The sequence below is a fragment of the Lontra canadensis genome, unplaced genomic scaffold, assembly GCF_010015895.1.
Source record: "Lontra canadensis isolate GAN:19392208 unplaced genomic scaffold, GSC_riverotter_1.0 scaffold27, whole genome shotgun sequence".
Lineage (NCBI taxonomy): Eukaryota > Metazoa > Chordata > Mammalia > Carnivora > Mustelidae > Lontra > Lontra canadensis.
The window spans coordinates 19,229,217-19,250,207 of record NW_022631021.1 but is presented as its reverse complement, the minus strand read 5'-3'; the positions used below and the strand labels follow the sequence as shown (position 1 = coordinate 19,250,207).

At 44.8% G+C, this 20,991-nt stretch overlaps 1 protein-coding gene and 1 long non-coding RNA gene across 4 annotated transcripts; both read left to right on the top strand.

The window, feature by feature from the left end:
* The first annotated feature begins 352 nt into the window (after nucleotides 1-352).
* LOC116871700 lies at nucleotides 353-8,164 on the top strand. Of its 2 annotated transcripts, none has more exons than XR_004383485.1 (3): nucleotides 353-491; nucleotides 5,267-5,384; nucleotides 8,028-8,164. It is a non-coding gene; the product is annotated as an uncharacterized LOC116871700 (long non-coding RNA). The 2 variants fall into 2 exon arrangements; XR_004383484.1 differs by lacking the exon at nucleotides 8,028-8,164 and adding an exon at nucleotides 6,742-7,066.
* A 344-nt stretch (nucleotides 8,165-8,508) lies between these two features.
* On the top strand, nucleotides 8,509-20,347 carry TMEM14A (transmembrane protein 14A). 2 transcript variants are annotated; one of them, XM_032864532.1, is made up of 5 exons: nucleotides 8,509-8,560; nucleotides 12,015-12,106; nucleotides 16,871-16,972; nucleotides 18,472-18,559; nucleotides 20,058-20,347. In XM_032864532.1, the coding sequence occupies exons 2-5, from the start codon at nucleotides 12,037-12,039 to the stop codon at nucleotides 20,095-20,097; spliced, it is 300 nt and encodes a 99-aa protein (XP_032720423.1). In that variant the 5' UTR covers nucleotides 8,509-8,560; nucleotides 12,015-12,036; the 3' UTR covers nucleotides 20,098-20,347. The 2 variants fall into 2 exon arrangements, with proteins under 2 accessions (XP_032720423.1, XP_032720422.1); XM_032864531.1 differs by lacking the exon at nucleotides 8,509-8,560 and adding an exon at nucleotides 8,612-8,902.
* Nucleotides 20,348-20,991: the final 644 nt, after the last annotated feature.

Below are 20,991 nucleotides of genomic sequence, written 5' to 3'. Positions count from 1 at the left end.
CCAATGAGCAGGCGCTGTGGGAGAGGTGGGCCCGCCCCCACACCTCCCGCGCACCCCGCCCCCCCTGCCCCTGCCTACGCCCTCCATGCCCCGCCCCGGATTCTCCCAACTTGGGCGTTACGGAGTCGGGTGTAGGCTCCCGCCCAGCCACCTTGACTGTGGCTGAGGGAGGGCGAGCGAGCCGGCTGCGCTGCGTCCACCGAGCGGTCCGTCCAGGGTGTCCTGTGAGGGCGCGCCGCCCATGGGAACCCTGGCAGGGCGGAGACCGAGAAAAGGCCACCCGCCAAAGTGACCTTCCAGTGGGGAGCCGCCGCCCCCCCCCCCCCCCCCCCCCCGCCCCGCCAGGGAAGCCAGGACCGCGTCGAGCCCGACCAGATGATGGCCCGGGATGAGCCAGGCAAGAACCAGGAGGACGCGAGGTTAGGTGCCCTGGTGTTGGCGGGAGTTGTTGAATGGACTTCGGTGCGTCCCGCAACCCCCTGGCGGAGAGGGTAGGTGGCCGGGAGTCAAGTGTGCGCTCTGACCGGGTCCGATCCAGGGTCTGGACCCTTCCACGTACCAGGCCGGGGCCTGCATCCTCCCTCTCTCCATCCTGTACGAGCAAAGTCTCTTTCCCAGGATGGCAAAGTTTCTTGAGAGCCACCTCTGGGCACAGAGGGAAGACGGAGATAGATGATTGCACTTTGAGAAGAGGGTTTTTAAAGACCAAACTAACTTCCAGTTGTGATGAGTGCCCAGGGCCTACACCCCGGCCGGGTTGCCCTTTCTTTCCCCTTCCCAGTCCCGGGGTGCCGTGGTCTTCGGTTTCATTAGTGTGAGTGTGGAGTTGGGATCTCAGTAAGAAGGCAGTGTAGATTTGTTAACATCTGTCAAAGGTAGAATGTTTACAGATAGGATGGGTAGGTGTACACCTTCGCTGTGGGTGGTGGATTTATTTATAATCCTTCCAACGAAAGCTTTGGGAGGTCTAGTTCTTCCTTAGCTCACGGATTTCTTGAAGACATTCCAAGCTCATGGCTTCCTTGTAAGACTTCTTATTGCCCTGTGTCTTGCCCTACCATTTCAGAAAATTATTTGTTAATGGCCTGAGCTGGGACACCAGCAAAAAGGACTCAAAAGACTCTTTTGCCAAATGTGGAGAGGTTGTTGACCATACTATAAAAATGGACCCCAACACTGGAAGATCAGGAGGGTGGGGCCAATCCTCTTTAGAGATCCAGCGAGCATGGAGAAGGTAAGCTATGTAGTCCTTCAAAGGCCCTTGTGCACGGGATTTGATCTCTGAAAGGATAGCACTCCTGTATCACAATCACTGTCTGAGCTATCTGTAGCCAAGGTTCTGAGGGAAGCAGAATTTAGGGACTTGTTTCTGTACAGATTTCAGGGAGAATAAGAAGTATATGGGTTGGGGCACCTGGGTGGCTCAGTAATCAAGGGTCTGCCTTCAGCTCAGGTCATGATCCTGGGGTCATGGAATGGAGCCCCGCATCGGGCTCCCTGCTCAGCAGGAGTCTGCTTCTCCCTCTCCCACTTTCCCTGCTTGTGTTCCCTCTCTGGCTGTGTCTCTCTCTGTCAAATAGATAAATAAAATCTTAAAAAAAAAAAAAAAAGAAAAGAAAAAGAAAATAAACCACATATGCTGTAAAATAGGCATTATTTAAGTGCCATTTTACAAAGGAAGAGATTAAGGCCCTAAGAAGATTTAGTAAGTAAAACACATTGCACAATGTATAGAGGGTTAGCACAGTGAAGATTCCATGCCCAGCAGCCCAGCTACAGCCTGTGCTCCGAATTCCTGCTGCTTTACCTCTGGAGGAAACAAGTCTTAGGTTGAGACTACCAGGACAGGAAGAAGGCATGCAGCAAGCACAGAGACTCCACTGGACTAAGGTCTGATTTATGTGTTTAGATAAACCAGCTGGATTTCAGGTTTAGAGAAAATGGGGGAGTTAGGTTTAGGTAGTGTGTGGTGTGTTTGGAAGAGATGAAATGTTTTGTGAACCAGCGGTGGAGTCTTGTGGCTCAAAGGAAAGGGAGTAGCGCAGGGTAATACTGCTAGGAACTGCCAGTGAGAATTAGAACCGTCATCTGTCTGATTCCCGTCTCAGAACTCATTGTCTGGGTTTTAGGAAACCCCAGAGTCTCCAGTCTTAGTAATTCCCTCAACAGGGAAATCCCTCACTTAGCACTGAAAGTTTCCCATTCCCATAGTCCTGGGCAAACCTGGACAATTTGATCAACCTCCTCCCTTCCTTCTTTCTTTCCTTCCTTCCTTCCTACCTTCCTTGCTTCCCTGACTGGGGGAAAGAAGCAAGGCTTCTTTCTCCTCCTCTGGCGTTGGTATGTCTTATCTCCTATGAGTTCCCTTTAGGTCCTAAGCTAAAGAAGTCACCAGCCCTGAGCTTTGCCTGTGTTTTCAGATCAAGGCCATTGAGTTGTATGTGGGTTTTGTTGTTGTTGTTGTTGTTTTGTTTTTAGGGACTTTAAAAAACACATATTTATTTTAGAGAGGGGGGCAGGCAAAAGGAGAGAGTTCTCAAGCAGATCTCCCACTGAGCACAGGGCCCAATGAGGGGCTCCATCTCAGGACCCACGAGACCACAACCTGAGCCAAAACCAAGAGTCAGATGCTTAACCGACTGAGCCACCCAGGCGCGTCAAGGCCACTGAGTTTTCATTGGATCCAGAGTCCAAAAAAAGACAAGGTTCTGTTTTCATCATCTTTAAAGAAGAGAAACTTGAGAAATATTCTAGAGAATTTTCACTCCATCAGTGGAAGCAAGGTGAGGAGTCTCTGGCTCCTTGGGCCTGCCTTCGCACCTCTGGAGTGGTAGCCTTTGGATTACTGGAGACCCAGTAAGGGAAGCGATCATCCCAATTTCACACTGAAAGTATCATGTCCTGGGAGACCTTCCCTGGAGTATGAAAGGTCCTGGTCTGGGTAATGAGTGTGGAAGACTGGAGGAAATGAACAAAGCCCATACAGTAACCCTAAAAGAGGGGCTGAGAGCAACATTGTCTTAAGTGTCAAATGAATATAGTTGCCCATTTCCTCCCTGACCACTGATGTTGTCACCCACAGTTTGCAGTTGACACTAACAGTTGACCCATCCACGGTTGCTTGCCGGAGAGTGACTTCAGTGTGTCATAATTAGGAAGATTACGGTCTGTCCTTGACTTTCCCTGTGGATGACTGTTGTGATGTGTATCAAGTCAGGCTAGTTTAAATTTTTAAACTTGTGCATATTGTTTTCTAAGAAATCAGTTCATGAAAATGAGAACAATTATACCACCAACACAAGCATCTAGATCCCTTCATCTAGAAAGAAGACTAAGTGGGCTGTGTTATTTTAGTGACAAATGGAAGGAGATCTAGAACTGGATCAGGGAGGTAGATAAACAAAACAGAGAATACTGCACAATATGCAGGAAAGACTTTGGGATTGGGCATAGTGGAGAAAGGGATGTGAAAACACATGTGGAGACTGAATCTCACCAGTCCAGAATGAGACAGGCAAGTGACTCTAAACCAATCAAAAGTATTTTTATTCCCCCAAGAAGATAATCAATGTTCAGTCAAAAATAGCAGCTGTCGAATGAGCTTGGGGATACCACACAAACCAACGGGTATCATCCTATGGTTCCCTTGACTGCTCTGTGAAACTGAAGAAGTTACTTTTCTTGACTTAGGGATTGCAACTAAAATACCCTGTGGATGATCAAAAGGAGAAACTCTGATAGCAGAGCTGTTGGCCCCTTACAGTGTAGAGCTGATTTGGTCCTTTCTCACCAGCCATCATGCTTTCTACAGTCTATGCACTGAACCATGGCAACAAAAAAAATTTTCTCTCTAGTTCTTAGGTCCCTTGACTTGAAAAATGGGATTTCAGATTACCTTCCCGATTTCTAGAGGATTTTAATGGAACTGCTGGAATCACAAAGCAGAAGACTTATTGATATTTTGACCAAATACAAACTAGACTTAGCTCATCTATCTCCACATTCATCAGACAGTGCCCATGTAAATTTGGGCAAATCCCACTCAGTCTATAAGTGTCTCACCAGAGAAAATGAAAAGATCTTACCTATTCAATGCCCTGCACATCTTGTATATGACACTCCTAAAAAGGGTTGTGGTTTGGGGTGCCTGGATGGCTCAGTCAGTTAAGCATCTGCCTTCAGCTCAGGTCATGATCCCAGAGTCCTGTGATCGAACCCCCACATCAGGCTCCCTGCTCAGCGGGAAGTCTGCTTGTCTCTCTTCCTCTCCCCTCCCCCTGCTCCTCTCTCTCTCTCTCTCTCTCTCTCTCACATAAATGAAATCTTTAAAAAAAAAAAAGGGAAGGGTTGTGATTTATATATAGTATTGAGACTTTCATAAGGAAAGTTTTTGGTCACTTTTCAGTTTCGTCAAAATGTGCAGAAGCTCTTAATGAGATTTTTGACTTTAAAGAAGTGGAAGAAGATAGCCTTGTTAGATATGTGCCTACAAAATGGACCTCATTGCTCCCAGTCACAGAAAAGATTGTAAAGTGTCGGCCTACCATAAAATCATAGTTTCAACATTTGGGACAAGAAGACTGTTCTTCTTTGATTTGGAAATATATTGAAGATGGAAATGGATATGAGGAGTATAGTAAAATGGAAATTTATATGCTGTGTCTCCACAACGGATGGTCTTTGAAGAGGCTATAGGAAGCCTAGAAAAGGATCAACAGACCGTACCTGAACTGTCTGATGTTATGTATAAGTTGAGACAAAAATTCATACAGTAGAAAAATTATTCATTTTTTGGAAATAAGACTGCTTCAGAACTTTAAAAAAAAAAAAAAAAAAAAGTCTCCAGAAAAGGGTAATCAAGTTAAACAGGACTTTCTTAATTTCTTTACTAAAACAGTAGCTTATTTGGAACCCAACTTCAATTTTACCAGTTCAAATTATCTCTATGCTTCAAAACCATTTTCCCTGAAAAGGAGATGTTCACCTTATGATGGCTTCCAGTGTGCTTCAGAGTGCTTAAAAATGATGGACATTGGGGTGCCTGGGAGGTTCAGTTAGTTACGGATCCAACTGATCCAATGGGCTCAGGTCATGATCTCAGGTTGTGACACTGTGCCTCTGTGCTGGGCTCTGTACTCAGCAGGGAGTCTGCTTGAAATTCTCTCTCTCTCCCTCTCCCCCTCCCCCTGCTCATGTGCACACTTGTGCTCTCTCTCAAATAAATTAATCTTTTTAAAAAATGACAGCCTATATGATGAATTTACAGATACAAAGGACCTGACTAACAAACTGCTGACCTTAACAAGCCTGTGGACACAAAGTAGATGGACCTTTTTGGAGAAATGAAAGCGAATGCCTACAAATTTAAAAACCTGCTGTTGCTAGTAAGTAAAATCCTAACTATTCCATGCTCACACACTTTTATTGAAAGGATATTTAGCCTAACGTCATCACACTGGGCTGATGCAAGGAATCCGTGTCACGTGGGCTTGAGGAGAGCAAAGCTGCAGGTCAGAGTGAATTTTACATTTGACAGTATTCAGTTTTACCACTACATGAAAAAAAAGAAGGATGTCCTAAAGGCTGCAAACAGTTCAGAAAAGTATTATTGGGAAAGAAAGAATAAAAATAGTCTACTGTACCATGGGACAGAAATATGTCATTTTTAATTAAGCATAGGAAATCTCTGTTTCATCCTATTCATGTTCTCCTTTTAAAGTCTTGTATTATGTATCTTATTTTGATTTATATATTTGTATTTAAAAATATGCACAGCATATTAGCACAGCAGTAGGTGTCTAATTTAGAAATAATATACATATATTGGGATGCTTGTTCAAAATTTCTTTTACTGGGGCTCCTGGGTGGCTCAGTCATTAAGTGTCTGCCTTTGGCTCCGGTCATGATCCCAGGGTCCTGGGATTGAGCCCTACATAGGGCTCCCTGCTCAGTGAAGAGTCTGCTTCTCCTTCTCCCTCTGACCCTCTTCCCACTTACTCCCCCTCTCTCTCTCTCTCAAATAAATAAATCTTTAAAAAAAATTCTTTTACTGATGAGCAGAGGCCTAAATGATCAGTAACCCTGTGGTATCTAGAAGAAGAGAAGGATCACGGACCTGAAACAGACTTTTTTTTTTTGCTTAAAAATCAGTAAGTCTCTTGTGACTTCTATTTTTTTTTTTTTTTTAAGGTTTTCTTTATCTTGGGGCACCTGGGTGGCCTATTCAGTTAAGCATCTACCTTTGGCTCAGGTCATGATCCCAGGGTCTAGGATCAAGCCCTGCATAAGGCTCCCTGTTCAGCGGGGAGCCTGCTTCTCCCTGTCCCTCTGCCCCTCCCCCTGCTTGGGCTCCCCCTCTCTCTGTCAAATAAAATTTTTAAAAAAATTTTATTTATCTATTTAAGAGACAGAGAGAACATGAGCAGGGGAGGGGCAGAGGAAGAAGCAAATTCCCCACTAAGCTGAAAGCCCAGCACAGGGCTGGATCCCAGGACCCCAGGATCACGACCTGAACTGAAGGTGCCCCATGACTTTGGTTTTTATGAATTAATCTCCCAAACCCAGGGTGCCCACAGAAGAGCTGATAACAGACTGAGTTTGGGAACATTGTTTGAAAACGAGGATTAGGCTTGGGATCCACAGAGCACTCACTGAGGACTAAACATCCTGTGAGGTCCTGCCTGAACGAGCGGCCAGTCTGTCAGTCAGTCAGGCTCTCAACTGTACTCTCCTCTTTTCCAGTTCCACCCATACACCACTTAGGAAAGCCTGTGTTACTATACATTGGGAGTTCTGCAAATCCAAAGGGGCCTGAGGATGGAAATCAGGAGATCTGAGAACATGGATGGAGAAAAGAAATTTCTATCCTCACTAACCTCTAAAGTCTAGCATTTGTTTCATAGGCCACAAACCACCATAGTATCAGTACCTGTGACTCTGTCATCACGAGCAGATATTTGCATGTTCCAGATACCCGAAAATATTGTTTAGGTGCAGCACCGCTTGGGAATTACGGTATTATTATCCCCATTCTGAGATCCTGTAATATGATAAAGAAGCACATTTATTAGATCACAGATATAAATTGTTAATAATTTCATAACTGTATTTCAATAAAATTGGCTTCCTTGGAAATCCTGTTTTTTATTGTTCATGTGTTTTTCCAGACTGCCAAAGGCAACTGATGGCTCATCATAGGGCCATCTGTCTCTGCTGGGATCATGAACAGACAGTTTGACAAATAGGTAGAGACAAATATGCTTGGCAAGGCACCCTTGCCTTGCGCTCTAACCTTATTACTAGCTGGCATATGAGTTGAGAGGACAGTGACCCCTTTGCCTAAGAACGTTTGTGAACCCACATGTCCAAGAATATGGAATTTCCCATCATAGAACGTTATTCTTTTAGGTTTAGGTGAAAATGCCTTGAGTAGGAATTATCATGGGACTGTTTCCAGCTTCCCATACCTCAGTGACAGGGTCAAAGGGATCTCTGAGCAGCATCTTATAAATCCAGGCACTGACGTCTGAATTCAGGAGCAAGTTTTTTACTGGAGGTCCTATCAGGTAAAGATAAGGGAAGCATTCCAAGAGGGTTTTTAGTTTCATTCTGGATAGGGCAAGTCCTGGAAGTCTGGAGAGAGGGTTGGGGGAGGCTAGGGTAAGGATGGGTAAGGAGTCTGGTTGGAGTTATAGTATGTGGTTTGGAAGGCAAAAGTGGCGTGAAATGAGCATTTGTTGCCAGAAGGAACAATTCCAAATCCACTGAATTCATTTCCGGGATCATATGATCCTGGGACTAGCCATGGCTTAAAGTGCATTGCACGTCTGTCAGTCTCTACCTTTCCCTTCACGTAATTAGGCCCAGCAAATCCTGGGCGTGGAGTATAAAACCGGGATCCTGAGCTCCCCTCCACATCTCGAGTGGAGATATAATGAAGGGAGTGATATAATGTGTGTGATATAATGAAGGGAGCTCCAGCTTAGAAACCAGACAAACTTGGGCTCTAACCTTTGTACCCCACTTAGGACCTGAGACCGTGGACAACTCAATCACCCCATCTGTCTGAACCTTAGCTCCCAGCACTGAAAATGGGGACAGTCGCTGGCGAGAATCTAAAAGGCCTGATTGCTGTCCTCTGAGTGGTGAACGAACCTCAAGGTTAAAACTCCGCCTTCTGGGATCCGCTACACCCAGACCTATTCTCTGCGGGGGCTTCCCAGTCCCGCCGGATCCGGCAGGAGGCAGCAGACCCCAGCACGCCTGTAGAGCCAGAGCGGAAAGCCGGGCAGAAAGAGCAAGCGGCGGAGGAACCGAATGGCCTCGGGGTCCGCAGCCTGTGCGGGGCACGCCGGGCAGAAGCGAGGGTAAGCCTTGGCGCATGCGCGCCGCGGGACCGGCACCGCCCCGAACCAGCAGTCTCTGCCAGGGCGGGGAGGTAGCGCGCAGAATCAGGAGGTGCTGGCAGCGGGGACCGCTTCCGGACACCAGGTACGAGGCTAGCCCGAGGCTGGCTCCCGATTTTTCTCTTTTGAGCCGCGGGGAGGGCTCGGGGCTGCAGGTGAGCTGTACACCTCGCAGTTGAGAACTTCCTCTCCTGAATTTTCTTGTAAAGGCCCAGATCTGAGCAAAGATGCTAATGACCTGGGGAGGATTTTGCAGGAGATGGGGGCTGCTTCTTCCAAGCATCGCTTCTCTCCGTCTCGTGGGAATTCCCGGAATGTCTTCCTTCCGCGGCCCTGAATCTCCCACCTGTCCTCCTTCCGACCTTCCTGGAACTGGGGAGAGGCGGGGAAGGGATGGGGTTCTCTGACCATGGCAAAAACGCTTGGCAGTTTAACCTTGCTAGTACCACCCAGCCTTCATTCGAAAATGGTCTTTCGAGCCCTCAAGGAGTACAAAGGTAGGTAGTTTATTATACAGTAGCTTACGGAAAATCTCTTAGTGGGTCCCCCAAATTTTGGAGGGCAAGGCAGGGCCCTGTCACCTGGTTTCATACGCGGTGCAGTAAATCACTTTTGCTGCATTGCACGCAAGACGCTTTCTGGCCTCTCCAAGCACTGAGGTAGTGTTTTCAGTGAGAGCCTGTGAAGCAAGGCGCCCATCAGCGCCTACTTCCATTACTTCCCTGTGTGGTTCTGGTCATGTGGTCCTGCCATGGACATGGAGCAAGAGGGATGTTTGCTTTTTGTCTGCAATTTCTCTCTGTATTCAGAAACTTCCTGCAAGGTTTGGGAATAGGTGTATGTATTTTGCCTCCTTGGAATACTCAGCTCAGTAAGGAGATTAAGGGAACAGACTGTTGCCTGGCAGTAGAGCTATACTGAGGGTTGACCAGTTACAGAATGTCTTCCTTCAGGCAAAAGTTGTTCCTTTGGTTCATTCAACAAGTATTTCTGCACACTCTGCCTTGTGCGTGGCCATGAGCTTGGTGATGTGGGGAGGACAAAGGTGAACTGAATTTGAGCTTAGCCCCGGAGGAGCATGGCAGGGACAGGAGGTAGGGAGGGGAGCTCAATGTAAGTAACTCGATGCCAGGTAGAAGGGGTGGGGCCCCAGGAGAGGGTCAGAAGAAGACTGGGAGCTCAGAGGACAAAGAAGAATCAGCCTTTTACATCAGGTGGCCAGCTTAAGGAGAAAATTAGGTTCCCAAATTACTACCTGATGATGAGTGATCTCATAAGCTTCCGATCTGTGTGTAGAGGTGTTTTCCTCACTGTGTGTCAGGCATCTTAGACTAGGTCTCAGGTAGGTCCCACCATTCCTGGATTCCTCCCTCCGCCTGCTACCACATGCCTGCTGGTCCAGTGCTCCCTATCTCCGGGAGGAGCATCAATGCCCCCCCCCCCCCGCCTCCCACCTCTTCTTCCTGGTGTGCCAAACCAGAGACCTAGACGTGAGTCATCTCTGAATCATCCCTCCCCTGGACTCCCCACATCCAGGCTTATTGATTCTGTTTCCTGAATGTCTCTCAGAGCTGACCCACCCTCCTTGCCGTTGCTCCAGGCCAGGCCACCACCGGCTCTGGCTTAGCTCAGCTTCCTGCTTCACTTCATCCCATCTCCCGATACCACTGCAAGGAAGCACTGGCTGGAATTAAATCTGGTGGAGAGACTCCCTTCGGTCCTCCCTACTGCCCTTGAGACAGAACCCAGCCTCCCTTTACAGCACTCAGAAGTGTCCTGGCCCTGTCTTTTTCCCCAGGCCCATGTCTTCACAGCTTCCCTACTCACCTGTCCATTTTGAGAACAGGCCATGCTTTCTCATGCCACTAGGCTTTTGCACACGTTCTCCCTGCTGCCTAGAACACATCCTTCCTGGCCACCCTCTTCGCTCGGCTTACTCCTCCTCTCCCCAAGATCCCAGCCGGGACCCTGTCTGCTCTAGGAATCCTCCCTTAGGCTCACAAGTCACCGTAGGCTCCACTTCTTGATATGGTGCCTGTGCATCTCCTCATAGGGCTCATCCACACATCTTTCTCCTCTGCTGTGCTATACTAAAAGGCCAAAGCCAAGTCGAAGGACTTTCCATGCCTTCCTGCTGCCTTGCACAAAGAAGACGTGCAGGGGTGCCTGGGTGGCTTCGTTGGTTAAGCATCTGCCTTCTGTTCAGGTCATGATCCCGGGATCCTGGGATCAAGCCCCACATCGGGCTTCCTGCTGAGCAGGCAGCCTGCTTCTCCCTGCCACTCCCCGGCTTGTGCTCTCTCTCTGTGTCAAAGAATTAAATAAAATATTTTCCTAAAAAAGAAGACATTCAATAAATAGTTGTTAAATGTAGTTGAGCATAAGCTGTAACATTATGGGTTGATTCACTGAGTGCCTGAGTCATAAATTCACTCCATCTCTGTTGTTTTCTCAGCAAGCTGGCACAGTTATCGCCTCACACATGTCAAGCTTAAAAATGGGTATAGGGGGGACGCCTGGGTGGCTCAGTTGGTTAAGCAGCTGCCTTCGGCTCAGGTCATGATCCCAGCGTGCTGGGATCGAGTCCCACATCGGGCTCCTTGCTCGTCAGGGAGCCTGCTTCTCCCTCTGCCTCTGCCTGCCATTCTGTCTGCCTGTGCTCGCTCTCTCTCCCTCTCTCTCTCTGACAAATAAATAAATAAAATCTTAAAAAAAAAAATGGGTATAGGGTGAAAGAGAAGAACAATCATTATTCAAGCAGCTAGTATTTGAAGAGTGCCCAGTACATGCAGTCCCTGTTGTAAGCACTCTTCAGTATTACCTCATTTAATCGCCACAACCCTGTGAGGTAATTTTATCATTATCCGTATTTTACAGATGGAGAGACTGAGTTGCAGAGAGTTTAGGGACCACGCACAATGTTACATAGCTAGCAGGCAGTGGCAGCAGGCTTGGAGCCCAGCATACACTGTGGAATTCGATTAAGTCTTTGGGAACAACCGTAGGTCAGACGGACCATGAGAAGCTGACAGGGCTGAAGATGGAAGGCATGCAGTGTGGTCACAGCTTGAAGCTGTGAGACCAATGGAGGTGACTGATCTAGAACTTTACAGATCTGAGAGACATGAGTTTTATTTGCATATAGATATAGAAGCGGCCCTGGGAATCAGAAATTAATTAGAAAGCTGCAAGGAACTTTAGGGTTCATCTCATCTACTCCCCTCACTTTGGGGGGGAGTCAGTGTCAGGGATGGGGCATGAGTCAAGGCCCAACAGCCTGCCACTGACCAGTACCCATGTCTCCAGCCTGTAGCCAGCACACTTTCTCCTGCATCTTACGGATTCCTGGGTAGGATTTTCATGGAACTTCTCACCCCTAGGTCTATATTTCAACTGCTGCTATGAGACACATAGGATATTCTCATCACTCACGTGATTTTATGCCAGGAGCTTCGTTGTATTCATCAGTGATTTGCTGTTGATTAAGCATGCGTGTTTCCGGCTGAGCTTGAAATTAATCTCTGTAATTCCGTGGAATACATACCATTTTTGTATTACCTATGCTCCCCCCAGTTCTTTTTATGTTGTAAAACTTGTCCCTTCACCCAGTAGTAGAATTGCAACCTTGCCAATGGACCTGATCGGTTTCGGTTATGCGGCCCTTGTGACATTTGGAAGCATCTTGGGATATAAGCGGAGAGGTAAGCCTTAACTGTGTTTTTCATCCAAGGGCCTTGGTAGGGCATTGGCGGTTGTGCTAAGGTCATCTGAGGGTTTCAAGTTGGTGCAGCCACTTTGGAAAACAGTGTGGAGATTCCTTAAAAAATTAAAAATAGAGCTACCCTATGACTCTGCAATTGCACTGCTGGGTATTTACCCCAAAGATATAGTGAAAAGAAGGGCCATCTGTACCCCAGTGTTCATAGCAGCAATGGCCACAATCACTAAGCTGTGGAAAGAGCCCAGATGCCCTTCAACAGACGAATGGATAAGGAAGATGTGGTCCATATATACAATGGAGTATGATGCCTCCATCAGAAAGGATGAATACCCAACTTTTGTATCAACATGGACGGGACTGGAGGAGATTATGCTGAGTGAAATAAGTCAAGCAGAGAGAGTCAATTATCGTATGGTTTCGCTTATTTGTGGAGTATAAAGAATAACATGGAGGACATGGGAGAAAGAGAGAAGTGAGTTGGGGGAAATTGGAGGGGAAGAAGAACCATGAGAGACTGTGGACTCTGAGAAACAAGCTGAAAGTTTTGGAGAGGAGAGGGGTGGGGGGTTGGGTGATTCTGGTGGTGGGTATTATGGAGGGCACTTATTGCATGAAGCATTGGGTGTGGTGTATAAACAATGAGTCTTGGAACACTTGGAAGATCATCTGAAAAAATAAATTTAATTTTTTAAAAATGTAAAAAAAAAAAAAAAAAGGATCATCTGAGGGTTTGTAAATAAGACAGGAAGCTGAAGAGGTCCTAGAGGTAACCGAGGACCAGCATGTCTTGCATGGAAGGGAGTTGTAGAGGGCAGGGGGCTGGGTATGACGGAGCAACCCAACCCAGCTGTCTGGGTCTCTCTTCACCTGTCATTATCAACTGTGTAATTAATTGACTTAACCTCCTCAGGGCTACTCGCTTATTATCAAATGAGGATTTTTATTTGTTTACATACTCCTAGTATCAAAAACTGAATTATGTTGATACAGTGTTTTGCAAAGGAAAATTTGTTAAATGCTTAGATATCTTCTCAGAGATTGTCTCTTCATCTATATCCAAAAGAGGAGAGAAAAAAAAAACAGTTGATGAGTTTTCATGCAAAAAAATGAAAGGTTCTGTTTGTGACATTGGTAGGCTGCAACTTGAGTGAAAAAGCCAGGTCTACATAGGTATTAGAGGGACCCCTTATTTAGCGATTGCTAAGAAGTCCAAGGCCAGAAACACAGGTCTCTGTAGGGACTGAGGGGTAGCAGGTTAAAACAGAGTATTTTTTTTCATTCTACAATGTTTACTTCTTTTATTTTTTTTTATAATTTTTTATTTTTATAAGCATATAATGTATTATTAGCCCCAGGGGTACAGGTCTGTGAATTGCCAGGTTTACATACTTCACAGCACTCACCATAGCACATACCTTCCCAGATGTCCATAAATCCCCCCCACCTCCCCCCACAACCCTCAGTTTGTTTTGTGAGATTAAGAGTCTCTTATGGTTAAAACAGAGTATTTTCTAAGATTCCTGAGAACCTTTAATTCACTTGGACTTTTGTCTGTTGCTCTTATGTTCTTTCTCAATGGGTGTAGCATATGTATTCGATGGAAGGCACCATTGTGCCATCATATATTTTGGTGCCATCATTTTGATGGCACCAAAATATATGATGGCTCAGCTGCACAATATGGTCCCTTGGCCTCCTGAACAATATGGTCCCTCCTCCTGTAGGAGCCCCCAACTGTGTGATCCTGGAAGCCCCTGGAGGCATATGTTCACAAAGAAGCCCACTCCCCTGTAATGTGGGTTAAGAGCACAAGCCACAGCATTAGACTTTCCTAAATTCTGCTCGTTACATTACTCCTTACTAGCTCGGGTACTCATGTGAGTTGTTTTAATTTCAATTCCCCATTTGTATGTTGATCAGTTAGGATTAAATAAGATAATGCATGTAACACATTTCACATAGTGCCTGGCTGGAAGAAGGTCTTGATATTCTTGTTTCTGCTGCTACTCCCTGCCAGGGGGAGAGTCTGTGGGCCAGTGAGGCAAAATACCTTTTTCTGGTTTTGTATTCTATATTCTTAGCTGCTTCTGGCCCCAGTGTCTTAGAGCTTTTGTATAAAGTGAATCAGTTCTTTCTGTTTTTACTTAAAACTTCCCTAGACATGAATCCCCTAGAGTTCGGCCCGGAGACCCTTCACGGGACAGTTACTGAGAACAGTGTTGAGTAGGTTGAAGATGTGATGTCAGGATGATGTTTGGTAAGAGGACAAGTATATCTGAATCCTGTACAAGACCAAGACCAAGACCAAGGGCCGGACATAGTTGGGTCAGAGTGCGGGGCTGATAGATTTCTTCTCTTGCTGGGAGCAGACAAAGGGGAGAGAGGCAGCACAGCGGCACCAAGTTCTAAGTTCACCCCTCTCCCACACAGGTCCCCAGAAAAGTGCATACCCAAGTAGACACTATGATTTTGAGGCTTTTTCTGAGCCAAGTAGCCAGTGCCCAAAGCCCAAGATGGGCAGGAAGCTCTCTTGGCCTTCTCCTGTACCAGGGCAGAACCTGGCTACCTACCTTCTACTCCAGTTCAAGGTCAGGGCACAGCAGCCCCTCCGGAGAGGAAGAGGGGAACAGGAGAGCAGGTGTCTTGCTCTGAGGGAGAGAGGCCCTCATGGGCACCTCCCAACTCCTTTGAAAACCCCATTGAAACTCCTTGAGACTGGCCCAGCCAGGTTGGGTCTTGAAGGAGGGGTTGCGGGGCACAGCTTGGCACTTTTTTCTTTTTTGGTAGCCCCACTATAGACTGAGCTTTTTTGCAGGATCTGGCTCCCTTCCACGAGCCATAGCCTTCTTACAGCGTAGAGCCTGCCCATCCTCACTGTTTGCTCTCTGACCTCGGCAAAACTGGGGTGCAGCTGCTTCCCCTGCCTGCACATCCGTCAGATGGGGAGGGTCCCAGCATTGCAGAACTCATCAGGGTGTACAGAAAAGAGTCGAGGTCCCTAAGTGAGAGACACCTTAATTAAGGTGACCTAGTCATGCGTTCCAGAAAATGCTTCAATCCCCTTGGCTGTTTTCTAATCTGCCGTCTTCAGCTAAACATGACCCATTTAACAGGGAGTGCCCGGGCCTGCATTTTGTCAGCGTTTATCAAGTGCTGACAAGTACCCAGCACTGGGTCAGGCCCTGGAAGACAGCAGTGAGCAAAAAGAGATGGTGCTTGCAAGCAAGTCAGGGGGCTGACCTTAAATACGCGGACAGGTGCGCAAATACAGGATGGCGAATCGTGGGAGGCTCTGATGGGGCCCCTCATTCAGAGTGGTGTGTCAGAGGAGATGTCTCTAGGAGCTGACCCTTATAGAGACAGGTGCGCTGCAGTTGGCCAGCCGGACAGGGCGGGGAACAGCATGTCTAGAAGCCATGAAGAATAAAGACTTCAGGGACCTGATCGAAGCCAAGAAGCCAAGAAGCCAAGGCTCCCCATAATCGAGTGGACTTGGGTTTTTCTCTAAGTGCAGTAGGAAGCATTGACAGTTTTTAATCAGCGGAGTGACCAGTCTGGATGTATGATTTTAGAAGACCGTGTTGCCGTGTTTGCAGAATAGATTTGGGGGGAGGGAGGAACGACGAGGAATTTAACGTTCTCTCCAACTGTAACATTCTAAGCCTTTGTGTATTTGACGTCGATGGTATTACTAACACTGTTTTGCAACTGACAAAACTCAGAGACTAAATGCCTTAGCCAAAGTCCTTCGGGCAACAAATGGAAGAATTAGGACTAGAACTCAGCTTGTGTGTCTTCTCATTCAGAATGCTGCTGTGTGTGTGCGCGCACATTGCTGCAATGGTTTTTAACCCTGGTTACCATCTGAATTTCCTATAGATATTTAAAACATAGGGATGCCTTGGCCCTACCCTGAGGGATTCCAATCTGATAGATTATAAATAGAGTGAGCTCCATGAAGCACTGACTCTGTGTGTGTGTGTGTGTGTGTGTGTGTGTGTGTCTGTCTGTCTGTCTGTCTTTCTTGTGCACAATGTCCCAGTCATGAGGCCCATTGCCGGTGGGCCGGAAGTGCTTGGTGTTGATCACCGTGCCCTGGGGCTGTGGATGAATGGACTGAGGGCGGGAGAGCACTGGGTGGGAGGCTACTGGCTCTTCCCATTTCTCAGTACAGTCCCCATTCATCCCTGAGTCCTGACATCCCGAGGCTGGAAGCTTTGTTAATTATTCGGGACAGAACCATTGCTTGCTTTGCATGGGACTTCTCTTTCTACCTCTATGAGCTAGAATACCATTGCATCCTATTATTATCACAGCCTGAGTAAAAAGAGGGAGGCAAGGAGAAGAGGGGGGAAGAAAAGGACAGAGACAGGTGTAAAGAAGTCAACCGATTGTCTAGGGTCATGCAATCAAGGTCAGAACCGCTACCACCAGGCAGGCTTTCATATTCACTCAAGCCGTATCTAACCCTGGCATTGCAATGCATTCCGGGTTCAGCAGGGACCAGTCATATTAGAAATTACATATTAGAATTACATATTACAATTACAAATTACAAATTACATATTAGAAATTACATATCTGCCTCTTCTGTCCATGAAGAGGCAGATATGTAATTTGGCTTTGTCTAGTTACAGTGCCCACTTAGATATGCATTCAAAGGTGCATGTATCATTCTTGAAAGAAAGGAAGGAATTCCTTTCATTTGGGGATTCTCTCTCTGAGCCCTTTTTATTCCCCCCAGGTGGTGTTCCATCTTTGATCGCTGGTCTTTTTGTTGGATTTTTGGCTGGCTATGGAGCCTACCGTGTCTCCAATGACAAGCGAGATGTCAAACTGTCATTGTGTAAGTAAGACATTTTTTCCAGTTATAAAGGGTCGAACCTTGGGAGTGACTTTTTTGATACTCTGTACTAGGTATACTGGAAAACGTGCAGTCATGTGGTAAGTAGATAAGCATGTGTGGAGACCGAACATAATTCTTGTTCCTTTCTAGACTGACCCACACTCAAAAACAAGGATATTGCTCCCAGGCCTTCAGATACAGAAGCATGTTTCTATGAAAATTATTACTAGAAAAATAAAATTTTAAGGAATTATGTCCAGATTTTCTGCTAATACCCTTAAGTGCCTATTAGCATAGTTTTTGTGTTGCTATTAAAATACCAAACAAGACAGCCTCGCGTTATTTTATTTAATTCACAAGCAGCTTTTAGATCCTGTTTTACCCTAGGACTCAATCTAGAAAACCAAGGCTGACCTTTTTTTTAGCTTCTTCCCTTGTCGGGCTTAGCAGGGGAATGTCCACAGTAAAAATGGAAACCTGTGTGTGTAGGCCCAGGATGCTTGGCTCTCTGTAGTCTAGCCTGAGATCCCGTGAAGGTTTGGGAATTGTTTCCATTTAATTTGATTATTATTCAGAGTGCCCTGCTGGTATGGAAGACAGGACAAATAAAGACAAATTATATCAGTTCGGTCTTCAAGGGAGAGAAAGAGACTTAGTGTTGTATTTTTTTCCCTTGACTTGTTTGAAATAGGAGCTAGGGATAGTTTTTAATAATGAAATTGTGTCAACAGAAGAAACATATCAGCAAGATGTGGATATTTGGGCTTTTTATTCACATGCATTTAAGTAGTTCACGTGTGTTTATTGTCCGTCATTTTGTTCTTTATATCAGCAAGTGATTTTTCCTTGAAAGCTGTTCTGAAATTGCGACATCGGCATCCGCATCTCTTCCATAAAACATTCTCTCTCCATACTGGGTCAGCTCCTCAAAGGCTGGCGGGACGCTTCTGAGTGTAATATTATTGCCCAGACTGTTCTTACTTAGCCTCCGGGCATCCATTTCCCAAAATGCAGTACTGCATATTACAATCAATCAGCCTTTTTTCCTAGTATTTTTTTACTCATCAGGTCTTACTTAAAAGACTCTGATTATTTTCTTTACTTTCACTTAAATGAGCATTTATTGGCTGTCTCCTGTGGGTCCAGACAGACTCCCCAGAGTTTGTGAGGAAAGCTGAAGAAGACAGAGTCCTAGCCTTCCAGGAGTTTCTACAAACAGAAATTTAAGTTAGACAAAGATTTTTTCTTCTGAAGATATTTCAGGAGTGGATTTTAACATGTTGCTTACTCAGAAACCTTTTTGATAAGCTAGTTTATAAAGTCTTTTAAGAGAACATTTTATCTTTTTAAGAAGATAGCAATTTAATACTTATACATAATAGCTGTTATATTAGCAAGCTGAAACAATGTCTCTTTCTCTTTTTTTTTTTTTTTTTTTTCATGAGCAAGCATTGATAATGTGTTTGAAACTCTGGTTCATGCATTGGTTGGGTTTTTAGTTACAGCTTTCTTCCTGGCCACCATAATGGGTGTGAAGTATAAGAGATCTAAGAAAATCATGCCAGCTGGGCTGGTTGCAGGTTTAAGGTAAGAAACACTATTTTTCTGTACTTTTTCTTCTGCCATCATTTAATGTGGACTTTTTGGCAAGAGTCCGTTTTAACTTGAAAAGGTCAACGTGATTTTTGTTAGAGTAAGCATGACTATAAAACCTTAAAGTATCATGCCTGCGGTCCATCTTTGGTATTGATGTCCCCAGGAACATTTTTGTGGAATACATGGAGTGTTGCTATAGTATCTGACTGCATGTACTCACGTTTTTTAGAATAAAGAACTGAATTCAGCCTTTTTTCCTCAAGATTTACTCATCTGAAACAGTAAATGTATTCATTTAAATCTGATACTCAGTCTCTCTTAGAGCATTGGACAAAGTGATAGCCTGCTACAATTCTTTGAGTTTTCAAGGGAGGACAGTTAATATTTTTTAAAAAAATAAAGAGGGAGCCTCCGATTTCTCTTAATTTGATCCCAGTAATTCTATCCATGAGATTAAGCATATTACCACGTACAAATTTATAGTGACATTTTTAGTTCTTCCTGGAGGCAGCCTTTATATGTTGAAAGCCTTAAAGTTGTTTACTTCCTTTGCTACACATTTTTACTTTTTGGAATGTATTCCAAAGAAATAATGAAATGTATAGAAAGGCTGATGTTTATTGCAACTTTATTTCTAATGGAACACATGATAAACTGAAAAATTAGAAACAACCTAAAAACTCATCAGTAAGGAAATGTTTCAATAAGGCTTTTGTCCACTTAATGAAATATTGAACAGCAATTACATGACACATTTTCAAAAACTATTTAGTGACATTAGAACATCTTAATGATATAGTGGGAGATAAAAACAAATAACCAAATCTGAGTGTGATCTCAGAAGTTTGTGTATAAAAAACCAAGATAGGAAAGAGATGCTTCAGACTTTAATAGTGTTTATCACTGGTTGATAATGCAATGAGTAAATTTCTCCATTCTACTTTCCTTTAGAATTTTCTCATGTGGCTGTGTATTACGTTTATGACTTGGTGGGAGGGGGCATGAGGGTCAGGGAGGACTGTGACTACAAAGGACTCTTTTCCAGTTATAGCTGTGTTCTAAAAATGATCTTGGTGATAGAAGGAATCAGAAGTAGGGTTTATGGGTCAAGAAGAACAAGACCCCAGTCGGTGGAAAGTAGCTGAGATTATAATGATAACACCCCAGAATTGCTCCTTGCTTCTTATTTTTAAGCCACTTGTCCTTACTAGCTTATGAAAGGTTTGTGTTCCTCTCCAAACCTTTCTCTTACAAAGGTTCACCTCGGATTTTCAGAATCATGAGTTCTGATTTTGCTCAGTCAATCAGCATTTTTAACCAGGTCTGGGAAGTTCCAGTAAAGGGATAATTACGGAGATCACCCCTGCTCCAGGAGAAGCGAGCATGTTGGAAGCCAAAGTTTAGTAATAGTACGGGTTAGGTGAACATATGAACCTCTGTCTTATGCCACATAAGCATGACCCGTTCTTTGCCTTTTATTTTAATCCAGCCTCATGATGATTCTGAGACTTATCTTACTGCTGCTCTGAGAATCCAGAGGAACTGAAGACTAAATTCATATGATTCTACTGTAACGGGCAGAGCATACACTTTGGATTTAAAAGATAAACTTCAAGGTGGAATATTACGTGTCTTATTTTACATTACAAACAACAGAAACGCTCCAAAATGAACACCAGTTTGAGGGATTTTTTTTTAAAACCGAAAACTCAACTGTTTTCTACTTGTCAGATAATGGTCTCGTTAAAGATATTCAATAAATCATTATACATGCTTTCAGTTACCATGTCTACTTTTATATATGTAAGGGTTTGGTTGTTTTTTTTTTTTCTTTTGACAATTCGAAATACTCCTTTCTGAAGTTTAAATGAAACTGTAAGTTCCCAGATAATGGAATGCAAGAAGTGACCTTCACAAAAGATGCTGATGTAACTGCTTGTCCTTTGTGTTATATTAGAAATTATAGTTCTTGCATTTTAATTTTATTGCTGCCAGTTTTATTTTCCCCTTTAAAAAAACCTCTATTCTCAGTGCTGTCTCCGTACTAACAATCTATTCAGTATTCAAATAAAATGCATTCTGTTTTAAACCCGTTTCTCTCATTTTAGTGTCCTCTCTCTATACGCGAATCATGTTCAACATTTAGATGTTCGATTATTCAAGAAAGAGACTGGGAGCTCTTCCTCCACAGCAGGTGTCCTCCCTTGCTGGAACAGTAAGAATTCTGAAACAAAAATGATTTTGCCCATTTTGTCCCAAATCACCACTTCATTTTTAGGTAGAGTTAGGACACTGTCCACAGCATTTACTTTTAGGCCCCAGACTAAACGTCAAGAGACCTGACTTCGAGCCCAGTTCTCCCACTGACTGGTTATAGGTTCTTTGAAAGGTCCTTTATTCTTTCTGGGTCTCAGTTTCTCATC